We start from the raw sequence: 12293 nt of genomic DNA, 5'->3' as shown, positions 1-12293 counted from the left end.
TAAGATGAGCCTATATAAAGATCTCAGTAGAGGTGCAGTATTGGGCTCCACACTATAGGAAGAATATTGATGCTTCAGAGAGGGTACAACACAGATTCACTAGGATTAAAATAAGAACAGAAAATGCTGGAAAAGCTCAGCAAGTGAGGCAGCATCTGTGAAGAAAGAAACAGAGTTAACGTTTCAGGTCGAAGACCTTTCGTCAGAACTGGAAGATGTTAGTTTTTAAGCAAGTACAGAGCCAGACAAAGGTGGGGGAGGGAAGGAAAGAACAAAAGGGAAGGGTGTTCGGGTAGAGGGCACAAGTGATTAAATGACAAAAGGGATGATGGTGCAAGGCAAGGAGGGTGGTAATGGGACAAGTGAGGAAACAAAAGATGGGTCTAGAGTAGCTGTGAATGGCAACAGCAGAACCATTACCAGCACTTGCTGACCGAAAAAATGGGAGCAGTGGTTATGATCTGAAGTTATCGAAATCAATGAGTCCGGAAGGTTGTAAAGTGCCGAAATGAAAGATGAGGTGCTGTTCCTCGAGCTTGCACTGAGCTTCATTGGAACAGTGTAAGAGACCGAGAGCATGCTGGGATTTACTAGGTTGCTGTCTGGTCTGAGGAAATACAAATATTTTGACTTGAAATGTTGGGTCTTTTTATTCGTTAGAAAAACTCAGATTATGGGCAATATAATTGTTTTAAAATTATGAAAGAATGGGGCAGATTAGATAGAAGCAGACAGTTTCCAGTGGTTGGGGTTGGGGGGTAGGGTCCAGAATGAGGGGCTGTCGATACAAGATTAAATGTAAGAGATTTAGAATAGAAAGCAAGAGAAACTTCTTCACACAAAGATTCGTGAGATTGAATGGAATTCACTCCCAAGGTTAGTGTTTGAGGCAGAAACTATGCCAACGTTCAATATTCGATTGGTTAGGTGGATGAAGGAAAAGGGGATGAAGGAATTTGGGAACAGAGTGAGCAAATGTGATTAGAACGATCTGCTGTCATGAAGGATAAACGCTGACATGGACTGGTTGGGCCAAATGGCCTGTTTCCGTATTGTAACTTCTCTCTATTTCTATGTGCTTATAAATAAAAATCCCAAACTTCTCATGGACAATTCCATGAAGCAAATCAAATCTACATCCAGCCTGTGTAAATGGGAACCGTTGTAAGGGTGACAATTTCTTGCGATTCTTTTGCAGATGCTACAGGCAGCGGGGGAGGTTATGAAATCCTGAAAATTTACAAAAGTGTCTTTGGACTTCAACTGAAATTTACAGAGGAAGTAAAATGCAGGAAGTTTCTTCACAGTTACAAAAATGACGGACTCCAGCAGGCTTTAGAGTGTCATTTTCGAAACCAGTCTATGCCGAACACCGCTTTCACAATGGAGCTGAAGGCTGGTACGGTGACGTTAGATGATATCCTGGATAATCCAGAGAGTTGCATAAGACACATCAAAGAGAATGAGGTGGGTAAATTGAGAGAGTGACCAATGTCTGGAGGAAAAGTGTGATTTAGTTGTCAGCCGTGGTTCAGTGGGTAGCACTCTTGCCTCTAAATCAGAAGGTTGTGGGTTCAAGTCCCTCTCCAGGGACTTGAACACAAAATCTAGGCTGACATTCCCAGTGCAGTACTGAGGGAGTGTTAGAGGTGCTGTTTTTTGGATGAAACATCAAAACGAGGTCCAGTCCTGCCCCCTTAGCTGGACATAAAAGATCCCATGGCACAATTTCAATGACCTGGCCAATATTTATCCCTCAACCAACATCGCTAAAACAGATTATCTGGTCATTATCTCATTGTTGTTTGTGGGACCTTGCTGTGTGCAAATTGACTGTCGTGTTTCCCTACATTACAACAGTGACAATACTTCAAAAGTACCTCATTGGCTGTAAAGTGCTTTGGGACATCCTGAGGACGTGAAAGGTGTGATTATAAATGCAAGCCTTTTCTTCCTTAATTGCTTTAATTGATCAAAAACAATGCAATGGATATGTGGAGCATTCTACACATAGTTGTAAAAAGAACATTTTCCTCCTTTGTTTCGTGGCTGTGAACTTGCTTTCCATCACTCTTAACACCCCTCGCTGGTGTGCCAGCATTCAGTACCTTGGGATGTTGCAAAGAAAATGTTAAGCCTTTTAGTTTCTTGTAGCTAATGCCCAGGCCTGTTCTGTCGGCCTCTTGCCCTTGCCTTTTAATAATTCAGATTTAAAAAAAAAACATTTTCAGCCTAACCACCTCCGGGATGACGACATTAACAGATTGGAAGAAGACATCAGACGACTGCTACTCGAATGTACTGCAAACTGCCAGAGCTCTGAGACACTGTGTGGCGCTAATTCAGAAATACCATCAGCATCCGCATCTCTATCGTCACCCTCTCCGACTTCATCATGTCTGTCTTCATCTTCTCCATCTTCCATCGAAGCAAATGGTAGCCCATTGCGCTCGACTGACAGTTTTGAATTTCAAGGTGTTTTATTTGGTGAGTGTCGACCTCCTCAAGTCTGCAGTTATTGAAAAATACCCATTGGGTAATGAAGAGCCATTGCTATCTTTCTGACTTGGTGGACCTCCTGGATTGTCACGATGAAGTGGTCCACAGGTTTTTTTTAATGCTATTTTCTTTCCCGTGTTCTCCTCTCTTGTCTTGACGTTTGCTTGGTTACGGTTCCATGGGTGCCTGCAGCTCTCCAGGAACTCACCCTGAATGGTCATCCTTGATGTGTGAGCCTATTCAGTGAGTGTTGGAGGGTATCCGAGCTGAGCATGGTCCTGCCCTAATCTGATATCCAGGCACCAGCACCTTCATCTGCTATGCAATGAATGTGCTGCTCAGTTTTTATGTTAAGCTATATATTTTAGATATTGCTTTAAATGTGTGGCGTATGATTTTTGGAGCCATGTTGTGTAACCACCATGTTATGTAATACTGTCTCTCATGGCTGCTACACCAATTTAATTAATGAGTTAACTATTCTCCAAGGGATGTTATCATCAAATCTTTAATAATTCTAAGTAAATTATCTGGTACGTTTGTTTTCTCTACTTCTCTCTAGGTCTCCCTGTGCCCTGCAGTATGTGCAACAGGTGCAGGCCATGGACCTGATTCAAGGTCGATGCAAATGCTGCCTTTGAGCTTGGCTGTAGGAGATACAGGTGGTAGAAGGGGATCCTCTAATTCTTTGGCCTCTCCTCTTGGCACAGTAAATTGAGAGTTAAATGTACAAGGATTTGCAGGCGTGAACCTGCTGCAACTCAGTCAGTTTCCATAAGCAGTCTGTGCCTGCTATGATCCACAACCTGTGACCTTACATGTCATGTCTGCAATGGCAGCCCCAGACTGATGTGTCCAGAACTGACAGTTGCCCTTTTTATTGCGATATTGATAGCCCACCACATTCTTCTCACTCCTTTTGAAAGGTGGTGAATACAATGCCATCTGACCAAAGCGCATAGGATAAAATTAATGGAGTAATTTATTTACAAATAAATGATCACACAGAAGCAGCAAGACACAGCAAGCTACTTGAAGTACAACACTAAAGATGCATTGGAAGCCAGATGAGGCAGGTAACTGAGTTGCCTAACATGCCAGGCTTTTGCCAGCCAGATCTTGCAGCCTCAAATTAATTTAAACCGCCCTGGCATATGTGACACCACTGTGGTCTGTGAATGGCTGTGTCTTCCCAAGTGTCGGGGATAATGTTGCAGGATGTTAAGGTGGCCTTTAGTGTGTAACACAATGTTATATCATTCTTGAGTGCCTGTTTTTATAAGAATAAAGGTAGCAATGGCTGGCACTGGTGTTGAGAGCAAAAGTATAATATAAATTTGAAGAAAACATTGAGCATTATTGTTAGAAGTAAAATGTAGATTTTTTTTTGGTTTAATGAGCAATTTGGATCTTCTATAGCTGATCCAAGGGGGTGTCAGACTGACAGTCCCTCCTTCCATTCTTTCTACAATCTATGAACCTGTAAAATACAAGCTTCGTGCATTGTCAGGAAGCTTAAATTCCCTTTGGCAGGTCAAAGGATGGAAATGCAGTATTATTTTCGATTCTTTCCTGACATTACAGTGACCAATAAAGTACTTTTCCATTCTTTGGACTTTTCCTTCAATTTTTGAGTGTCAGATGCGGAAAGAAATATATTTTCTTCAGTTATCGTACTTTTTTTTCCTCTCCCTCACCCTCTCCATCCCCCCCCCCCAAAAAAACAAAACAAAAACTGAGCACTGTCAAAATGCCCCTACTGGAGTTGCTGGGCTATGAGGATATGGTTTGGATTGAGACCAGGGGCCTCGGAATCAGAATTTTCTATGACTTCCTCAGTCTTTGATCCCTTCTAGAATCTTAATTTTAAAATAAAGTGAGCTTAGCATCACCTAATTGCTAGTTTCAGATTTACCTCATCCTCTATTCAACCAGATTGTTGTGGTGCACATTGGTTTCTTCAAGATTTCTTAACAAAAAAAACTTCTACTGAACATATTACTTCCCTGCATGATTAATTGGGTTGTCCAACTGGTTAGCAAGCTGTCCAACTGCGGTGCCATCAGACTTCTCACTTGGAATATGGCCTGGAACAATTCTTAAAGGTCAACACAACAACCCACAGAGCACGGAAGAGGCCATGGGAACCATCCTTTCACATACCATGTGCAATCCAGTCCAAGAAATCTTGCATTTTTTTTAATTAACCTGTGTTAAAGGTTAATTAGGGACAAGTTAGCAGGTTGTTGTGGATTGGACTTGTTTGAGCTCGTTCAGTAATGTGGATTTTTAAAAAAAAAAATGTTTTGGTGTCTTTCCTCCCCAGATGACCATGTTTTGAGTGGGCAGGATCACTACACATTTGCCAAATCTGTGGGCAAGAGCTGGAAGCAGGTTGGTCGCTTTTTACAGAAAACCTGCCGAGGTCTTCGGGAACCCGCCATCGACAACATAGCTTATGAGTACGAGCGGGAAGGATTGTATGAGCAGGCGTACCAAATGCTGCTCAAGTTTATTCAGTGCGAAGGGAGGAAGGCTATGATAAGCCGGCTGATCGCAGCTTTGGAGGAAAGTGAACTGGTCGGAGTGGCTGAGCAGTTGCTGAACACCTCGAAAAATTAATTAGGAGATAAGTGCATGTAAGGAAAGGAACTGTAATTTACGGTGAGGTGCAACACTGAAGGGAGATTGTGGGCTGGTGAAGATTTTTATTTCTTGCATCAAAATTAATCATTCTGTCTGGTCAAATTCTTAATCTCATTGTTTATGACTGAGGTGTGTAATGCATTGGGGGCAGTCTGCTTCCTTCTGCTCCAAATCATTTATTTTTTAGAACAATCACTGAATCTAGTTCTCATATTTTTACATACATAATATTTTAATGAGTATTATACAGTATTTTCTGCATTGATTTGCAAGCCAAGATATGCACGCACTGCCAGATTAACACATTCCTCAAGCAATCAGATTGACTCCTCTTCAGAACTGTTAATTCAGTTTATTTTTTAACCTGTACAGTTATGAAGAGAAACTGGTTCTGGTCCAGCAACACATTTTTTCACAACCTTTTTGTCGTGACAGGAGCCGAAAACATTAGTTTTGCTGTGAATTGTTTCACTTTGTCTTGAAGTTCCTGGCCACTTTTTTTTCAAGTTAACATGAGATGAAAGTCTTCTGTCAGCTGGCTTGTAGGGGACCCTATGTGAAATGAATTTGGCCAGCCTCAATCCAGTTCCTGGCGGATGTGGGCCTACAGCACAAAGTGTCCCTGATCCGACGCTAATTAGTAGTGTCACTCACAGGCCAAAGGATGGCGGGAAATGGAAAAGATGATGCAGTAGAGAATGCGCTTCTGGGATTGAGGCACATTGTTGGGGTAGTATAGAGGGAGCTTTTATTCTGCATTTAGCTGTGCTGTAGCTCTCCTGAGAGTGCTGGATGCTGACACTGGTTGCCTGAAATGGGAAGAGTTCCATTCCCCAGCACTACCATCCCTCGCTTTGAGTGCAAATTTTTTTAAGAAGTGGATACATTAGAATTGAGACACCTGTTCCTCTTCCCCGCCCATTAGAATCTGAATTGGAATAATTCATATTATCCGAAATGCTTGTCCTTAAGCAGGCTAGAATTTCTCACAGCCACAGATAAATTGGATGGGTCAGTTTACAATGTCTAATACATGACTTAAAAAGCAAATCCAGCATCTTCCTGAGACTTGCACACCAGCAACCAGTACAAAGCATTGCTCCATCCTAGCAATCGCCTGCTAATGTGCAAACTGCCCCCTTGTAGTTTGGGACTCATCCCTGCTTGTCTGTTTAAAAAATACAAAGAAAGAAATCATGAAATTCAAAGAAATCCTGACCTTCCGTTTTCATAGAAAGGGGTATAAGAAATAGGAGCAGGAGTAGGCCAATCGGCCCTTCGAGCCTGCTCCGCCATTTAATAAGATCATGGCTGATCTGATCCTATGTGGAATGAAAGCCCTAAAACGGAATTTGGCTTGTTCACTCACCATAGATCAGTAGTCCTGATCATAGACAAAGAGAAAGAAACACTCGAGCACGCAACTTCTGATGCTGTGGGCCATGATGGGAAGAATTGCTCAAAAACAAAGTCCTCCTAACTAATGAATCTTGAATTTTTGGCCTCTTCTCTCAATACTCAGTGAAGCATGATAATGGTCGCCCTGTAATTGGTGGTGGTGATTCCAGTGGCAGGTACATCTGGTTTATTGTGCTATTGTGAGAGCCCCAGAGGTTATGGTCCTTTTTAATGAGTGATTGAAAGTTTGCCAGAAGATTGAATGGAGCTGTACACAGGAAAGTAAATCCTAGGAAGTGTTACCATGACGTGTTTCTATTCATGCATGCATGCAATAATCTCCAGTCCGGGGGCACCAAGACAATCTGTCTTGTGTTGTATGATAACCAAAACCCAGGAGGTACACAAAACTAGCCTGCTCTGACGTTATATTTTTTTGACCCATCTGGGGAAGTGACTTTTCTCTGCCTTGAGTACTTGCATTGTAACTTGAGTTCAGCCGTGGCTCAGTGGTAGAACTCTCTCCTCTGTTGGAAGGTTTTTTTTTATTCGTTCATGGGATGTAGGCGTCGCTGGCAAGGCCGGCATTTATTGCCCATCCCTAATTGCCCTTGAGAAGGTGGTGGTGAGCCGCCGCCTTGAACCGCTGCAGTCCGTGTGGTGAAGGTTCTCCCACAGTGCTGTTAGGAAGGGAATTCCAGGATTTTGACCCAGCGACGATGAAGGAACAGCGATATATTTCCAAGTCGGGATGGTGTGTGCCTTGGAGGGGAATGTGCAGGTGGCGTTGTTCCCATGTGCCTGCTGCCCTTGTCCTTCTAGGTGGTAGAGGTTGCGGGTTTGGGAGGTGCTGTGGAAGAAGCTTTGGTGAGTTGCTGCAGTGCATCCTGTGGATGGTACACACTGCAGCCACTGTGCGCCGGTGGTGAAGGGAGTGAATGTTTAGGGTGGTGCTTATCAATTGGGCTGCTTTGTCCTGGATGGTGTCGAGCTTCTTGAGTGTTGTTGGAGCTGCACTCATCGAGGCAAGTGGAGAGTATTCCATCACATACTCCTGACTTGTGCCTTGTGGATGGTGGAAAGGCTTCTGATGGAAGGTTGTGGTTTCAAGTCCCACTCCAGAGACTCGAGCACATAATCCAGACTGTCACTTCACTGCAGTACTGAGAGAGTGCTGCACTGTCGGAGGTGTCGTCTTTTGGATGAGATGTTAAACCAAGGCCCCATTTGCCCTTTCAGGTGGACGCAGAAGATCCCATCGCACTATTCGAAGAAGAGCAGGGGAGTTCTCCCGGTGTCCTGGCCAATATTTATCCCTCAACCAACATCACTATAAAAAGAATATCTCATTGTTTGTGGAACTTGGCTGCTGTGTTTCCTACATTACAACAGTGACTGTACTTCAAAAAAAAAAGTGAAGTGCTTTGGGATGTCCTGAGGTTCTGAAAGGTGCAAGTGCTTTCTTTTCTTTGGGTATGACATGTTGCAGCAGTGGGCTGCCTTTGTCATTGAGATACACTAGAAGAGACAACCATTAGTGCGCTCCAGCTTATCTTTTGATTTCAAGAGCTGTTTGTGTTGGGACCTCTTTAATGACATCCAGTGTCTGTATCAAACATTCATTTCACATAGATGAAAAGTAAATCTATCTCTGCCTCAACGCTGTGTCTTGATCCCAATTAAATTAGCACAACGGTGTTACACTTTTCCAGCTCCCACACCAGCCATCCCATGGGATCTCTGGGTGTGTTTGTCACTATAGTGCCAGTTGGAGGTAGTTTTGTACTAGGAACTATTGTTAGTCCCCAAACTCATTTCTCACAGGACCTGAGTAGACAAAGTGGACTTTCACCTCATCAGTGTGGCCTGGGTCGAAATCCTGATTCCGAAGGGGCAAAGCCAGTGTCTAACCCACTTCACCAACCAGTCCCCCACTGTTTAAAGCAATGTGTCTCGGACTTTGGCAGACTTGGTTTGAAATTCCATTTGTTTGTGTGTCTTTATCCCCTGTGCTGATTCTATGAGCTTCCTCCTGTTTGGACCATATGTGTTTATAATTGTCTGTTCCCTATTCAAACTGCATTTGTTTATAATTGTTTGCCCCCGCTTCATACCATAGGTGTTTATAATACTCAGAGACTCGGTCTCAATGCCAGATTAGTGTGTATGCTGTCAATCTATTTCTCTGATGGAAAAATGCCAATTGAAAAGTAGGGGATTCTTCAAGATATGTTCTCGTCTGCAGAAATTCATCCTGTATTCAGGAGGTGCCCCAAACATATGTACCCATTTGCATGGCTGCTTGTCCATCTTCATTTTTGCTTCTTTCCCCTCTACTTCAAGGCTCAAAATGGGAGAAACGTGTGTTGGGTACTGCGTATCTTTTTAGTTTCAATGCTGGATCAGCTATGCAAAAACAAACATTTTGTTATACTTAAGGAAATAAATCCTTGTCTATCAAATTACATTATTGCTGCAGTTGTCTTTTGGCATCTGTTAAACCATTACTGTGTGCCATCGAGGATCTTTTGTCTGATGGTTTACGAACTCTGGACCCCACGATTAGATCATAGCCTGTAACTCCATCCCACCTATCCATTATTGTTTGTTCGTCCTCGACTCACCGTAGCAGTGTACTTTGGTTTAATGGGTTCAGGGAAAAGCACACGCAGGAAAATATTGTCAAGGTTTTCCAGATAGATGGTGCCACACGCTGTGGTCTCCTCCTACAGCGTATAAAGCCCCAGGACCTCGGTCTATTAATCTGGCCCCACCAGGGTTTTTGTATTTCTCTATTCAGGTTTCCCGCAGCCTAAGATGTTCGCACCAGGAGACGAACCTCCGAAAATGATTGTACTAGACTTTCCTTTTTAGGCCAGCCGCACAAATATTTGACCTGGTTCTGGGTAATGAAGCGGACGGAGCAAGTAGGCAACTGAAACGTAGGGGAACATTTGGGAAACTGACTACAATCTAATTAGATTGAGTTCTTACACACAAGGGAAAAAGCCAAGAACAAAGGTACTTGATAAAGATAATAGCAAATTTTAGTGAGATAAAAAGGAACCAGGTTTAGACTAAATGAAAGGAAAAATTGGCAAATAAAACCAGAGTCAGCAATAGGCAATATTTTAAAGAGGGGATTGAAAGTTATGTTACAGTCGTACAGAGCTCTTGTTAGACCCCATCTGCAGTATTGCATTCAGTTCTGGGCACCACACCTCAAGAAGGATATATTGGCCTTTGGGGCGGGTGCAGCGCAGATTCTCCAGAACAATACCAAGGCTAAAAGGGTTAAATTATAAGAACAGGTTGCATAGACAAGTTTTGTATTCCCTTGAGTATAGAAGATTAAGGCTAACCGTGCTTCAAATGTTTATCTACTCTTCCTTAAACGACGCAATGGTCTCTGCCTCAACCACTACCTGTGACAAAGCATTCCACACCGAGAAGTGCAAAGTGATTCATTTTGGCAGGAAGAATGAGGTGAGGCAACATAAACTAAAGGGTACAATTCAAAAGGGGGTGCAGGAACAGAGAGACCTGGGGGTCTATGTGCACAAATCTTTGAAGGTGGTAGGACAGGTTGAGAAAGGGGAACCAGTGATGTAGTATAATTGGATTTTCAAAAGACATTTGATAAGGTGCCACATAAGTGGTTGTTACACGAGATTAGGGCTTATGGGATTTTAAAAAAATTTTTTTTATTCGTTCACTGGATGTGGGCGTCGCTGGCAAGGCCGGCATTTATTGCCCATCCCTAATTGCCCTCGAGAAGGTGGTGGTGAGCCGCCTTCTTGAACCGCTGCAGTCCGTGTGGTGACGGTTCTCCCACAGTGCTGTTAGGAAGGGAGTTCCAGGATTTTGACCCAGCGACAATGAAGGAACGGCGATATATTTCCAAGTCGGGATGGTGTGTGACTTGGAGGGGAACGTGCAGGTGGTGTTGTTCCCATGCGCCTGCTGCCCTTGTCCTTCTAGGTGGTAGAGGTCGCGGGTTTGGGAGGTGCTGTCGAAGAAGCCTTGGCGAGTTGCTGCAGTGCATCCTGTGGATGGTGCACACTGCAGCCACAGTGCGCCGGTGGTGAAGGGAGTGAATGTTTAGGGTGGTGGATGGGGTGCCAATCAAGCGGGCTGCTTTATCTTGGAGGTAATATATTAGCATGGATTGAGGGTTGGTTAACGGACAGAAAGCAGAGAGTAGGAATGAACGGGCCATTTTCGGGTTGACAGGTTGTAACTAGTGGGTTGCTACAAGGATCGATGCTTGGGCCTTAGCTATTTACAATCCATATTAATGACATAGATGAAGGGACCGAGTGTAATGTATCCAAGTTTGCTAATTATACAAAGAGCTAGGTGGGAAAGTAAGCTGTGAGGAGGACGCAAAGAGTCTGCAAAGGGATATCAACAGGTTAAGTAAGTGGGCAAGAATGGAGTATAATATGGGGAAATGTGAGGTTATTCACTTTGGTAGGAAAAGTAGAAAAACAGAATATCTTTTTTAGATGGTGAGAAACTATCAAATGTTGGTGTTCAGGGGGATTTGGGTATCTTTGTACATGAAACACAGAAAGTTAACATGCAGGTACAGCTAGCAATTAGGAAGGCAAATGGTATGTTGGCCTTTATTGCAAGGGGGTTGGAGTACAAGAGTAAGGAAGTCTTGCTGCAATTGTACAGGGCTTTGGTGAGACCACATCTGGAGTAGTGTGTGCAGTTTTGGTCTCCTTACCTAAGGAGGGATATACTTGCCTCAGAGGCGGTGCAATGAATGTTCACCAGATTGATTCCTGGGTTGAGAGGGTTGTCCTATGAGGAGAGATTGAGTAGAATGGGCCTATACTCTCTGGCGTTTAGAGGAATGAGTGGCGATTTCTGTTGTAGGGAAAATGCTAGAGTCTATTATAAAGGATGTGATAACAGGACACTTAGAAAATATCAACGGGATTAGACAAAGTCAACATGGATTTATGAAAGGGAAATCATGTTTGACAAACCTACTGGAGTTTTTTGAGGATGTAACTGGTAGAATAGATAAGGGAGAACCAGTGGATGTGGTTTATTTGGATTTGCAGAAGGCCTTTGATAAAGTCCTACATAAGAGGTTAGTGTGCAAAATTCAAGCACATGCGATTGGTGGTAATATACTGGCATGGATTAAAAATTGGTTAACAGACAGGAAACAGAGTAGGAATAAATAGGACTTTTTCAGTGTGGCAGGCAGTGACTAGTGGGGTACCGCAGGGATCAGTGCTTGGGCCCCAACTATCCACAATATATATCAATGATTTGGATGAGGGAACCAAATGTAATATTTCCAAGTTTGCTGACGACACAAAACTAGGTGGGATCGTGAGTTGTGAGGAGGATGCAAAGAGGCTTCAAGACGATTTAGACAAGTTGAGTGAGCGGACAAATACATAGCAGATGCAGTATAATGTGGATAAATGTGAAGTTATCCACATTGGAAGAAAAAACAGAAAGGCAGAGTATTATTTAAATGGTGATAGATTGGGGAATGTTGATGTACAAAGGGACCTGGGTGTCCTCGTACACCAGTCACTGAAAGCAAACATGCAGATGCAGCAAGCAGTTAGGAAGGCAAATCGTATGTTGGCCTTCATTGTAAGAGGATTTGAGTAGAGGAGCAAGGATGTCTTACTGCAGTTATACAGGGCCTTGGTGAGACCACACCTGGAGTATTGTGTGCAGTTTTCGTCTCCTTACCTGAGAAAGGATATACTTGC

General features: G+C 43.3%; 1 protein-coding gene across 4 annotated transcripts in view; it reads left to right on the top strand.

The window, feature by feature from the left end:
* tradd (tnfrsf1a-associated via death domain) overlaps positions 1–9008 on the top strand; it is a 29655-nt gene extending 20647 nt beyond the window's left edge. For all 4 annotated transcript variants that reach the window (XM_067997732.1, XM_067997735.1, XM_067997733.1 and 1 more), the window contains exons 3-5: positions 1199–1467; positions 2232–2487; positions 4826–9008. In XM_067997732.1, the coding sequence (XP_067853833.1) occupies positions 1199–1467; positions 2232–2487; positions 4826–5121 (821 nt within the window). In that variant the 3' untranslated portion in view covers positions 5122–9008. The remainder of the gene's footprint in view (positions 1–1198; positions 1468–2231; positions 2488–4825) is intronic.
* Positions 9009–12293: the final 3285 nt, after the last annotated feature.

Source organism: Heptranchias perlo, chromosome 16, assembly GCF_035084215.1.
Source record: "Heptranchias perlo isolate sHepPer1 chromosome 16, sHepPer1.hap1, whole genome shotgun sequence".
Lineage (NCBI taxonomy): Eukaryota > Metazoa > Chordata > Chondrichthyes > Hexanchiformes > Hexanchidae > Heptranchias > Heptranchias perlo.
This window is presented reverse-complemented; position numbering and strand designations above follow the sequence as displayed.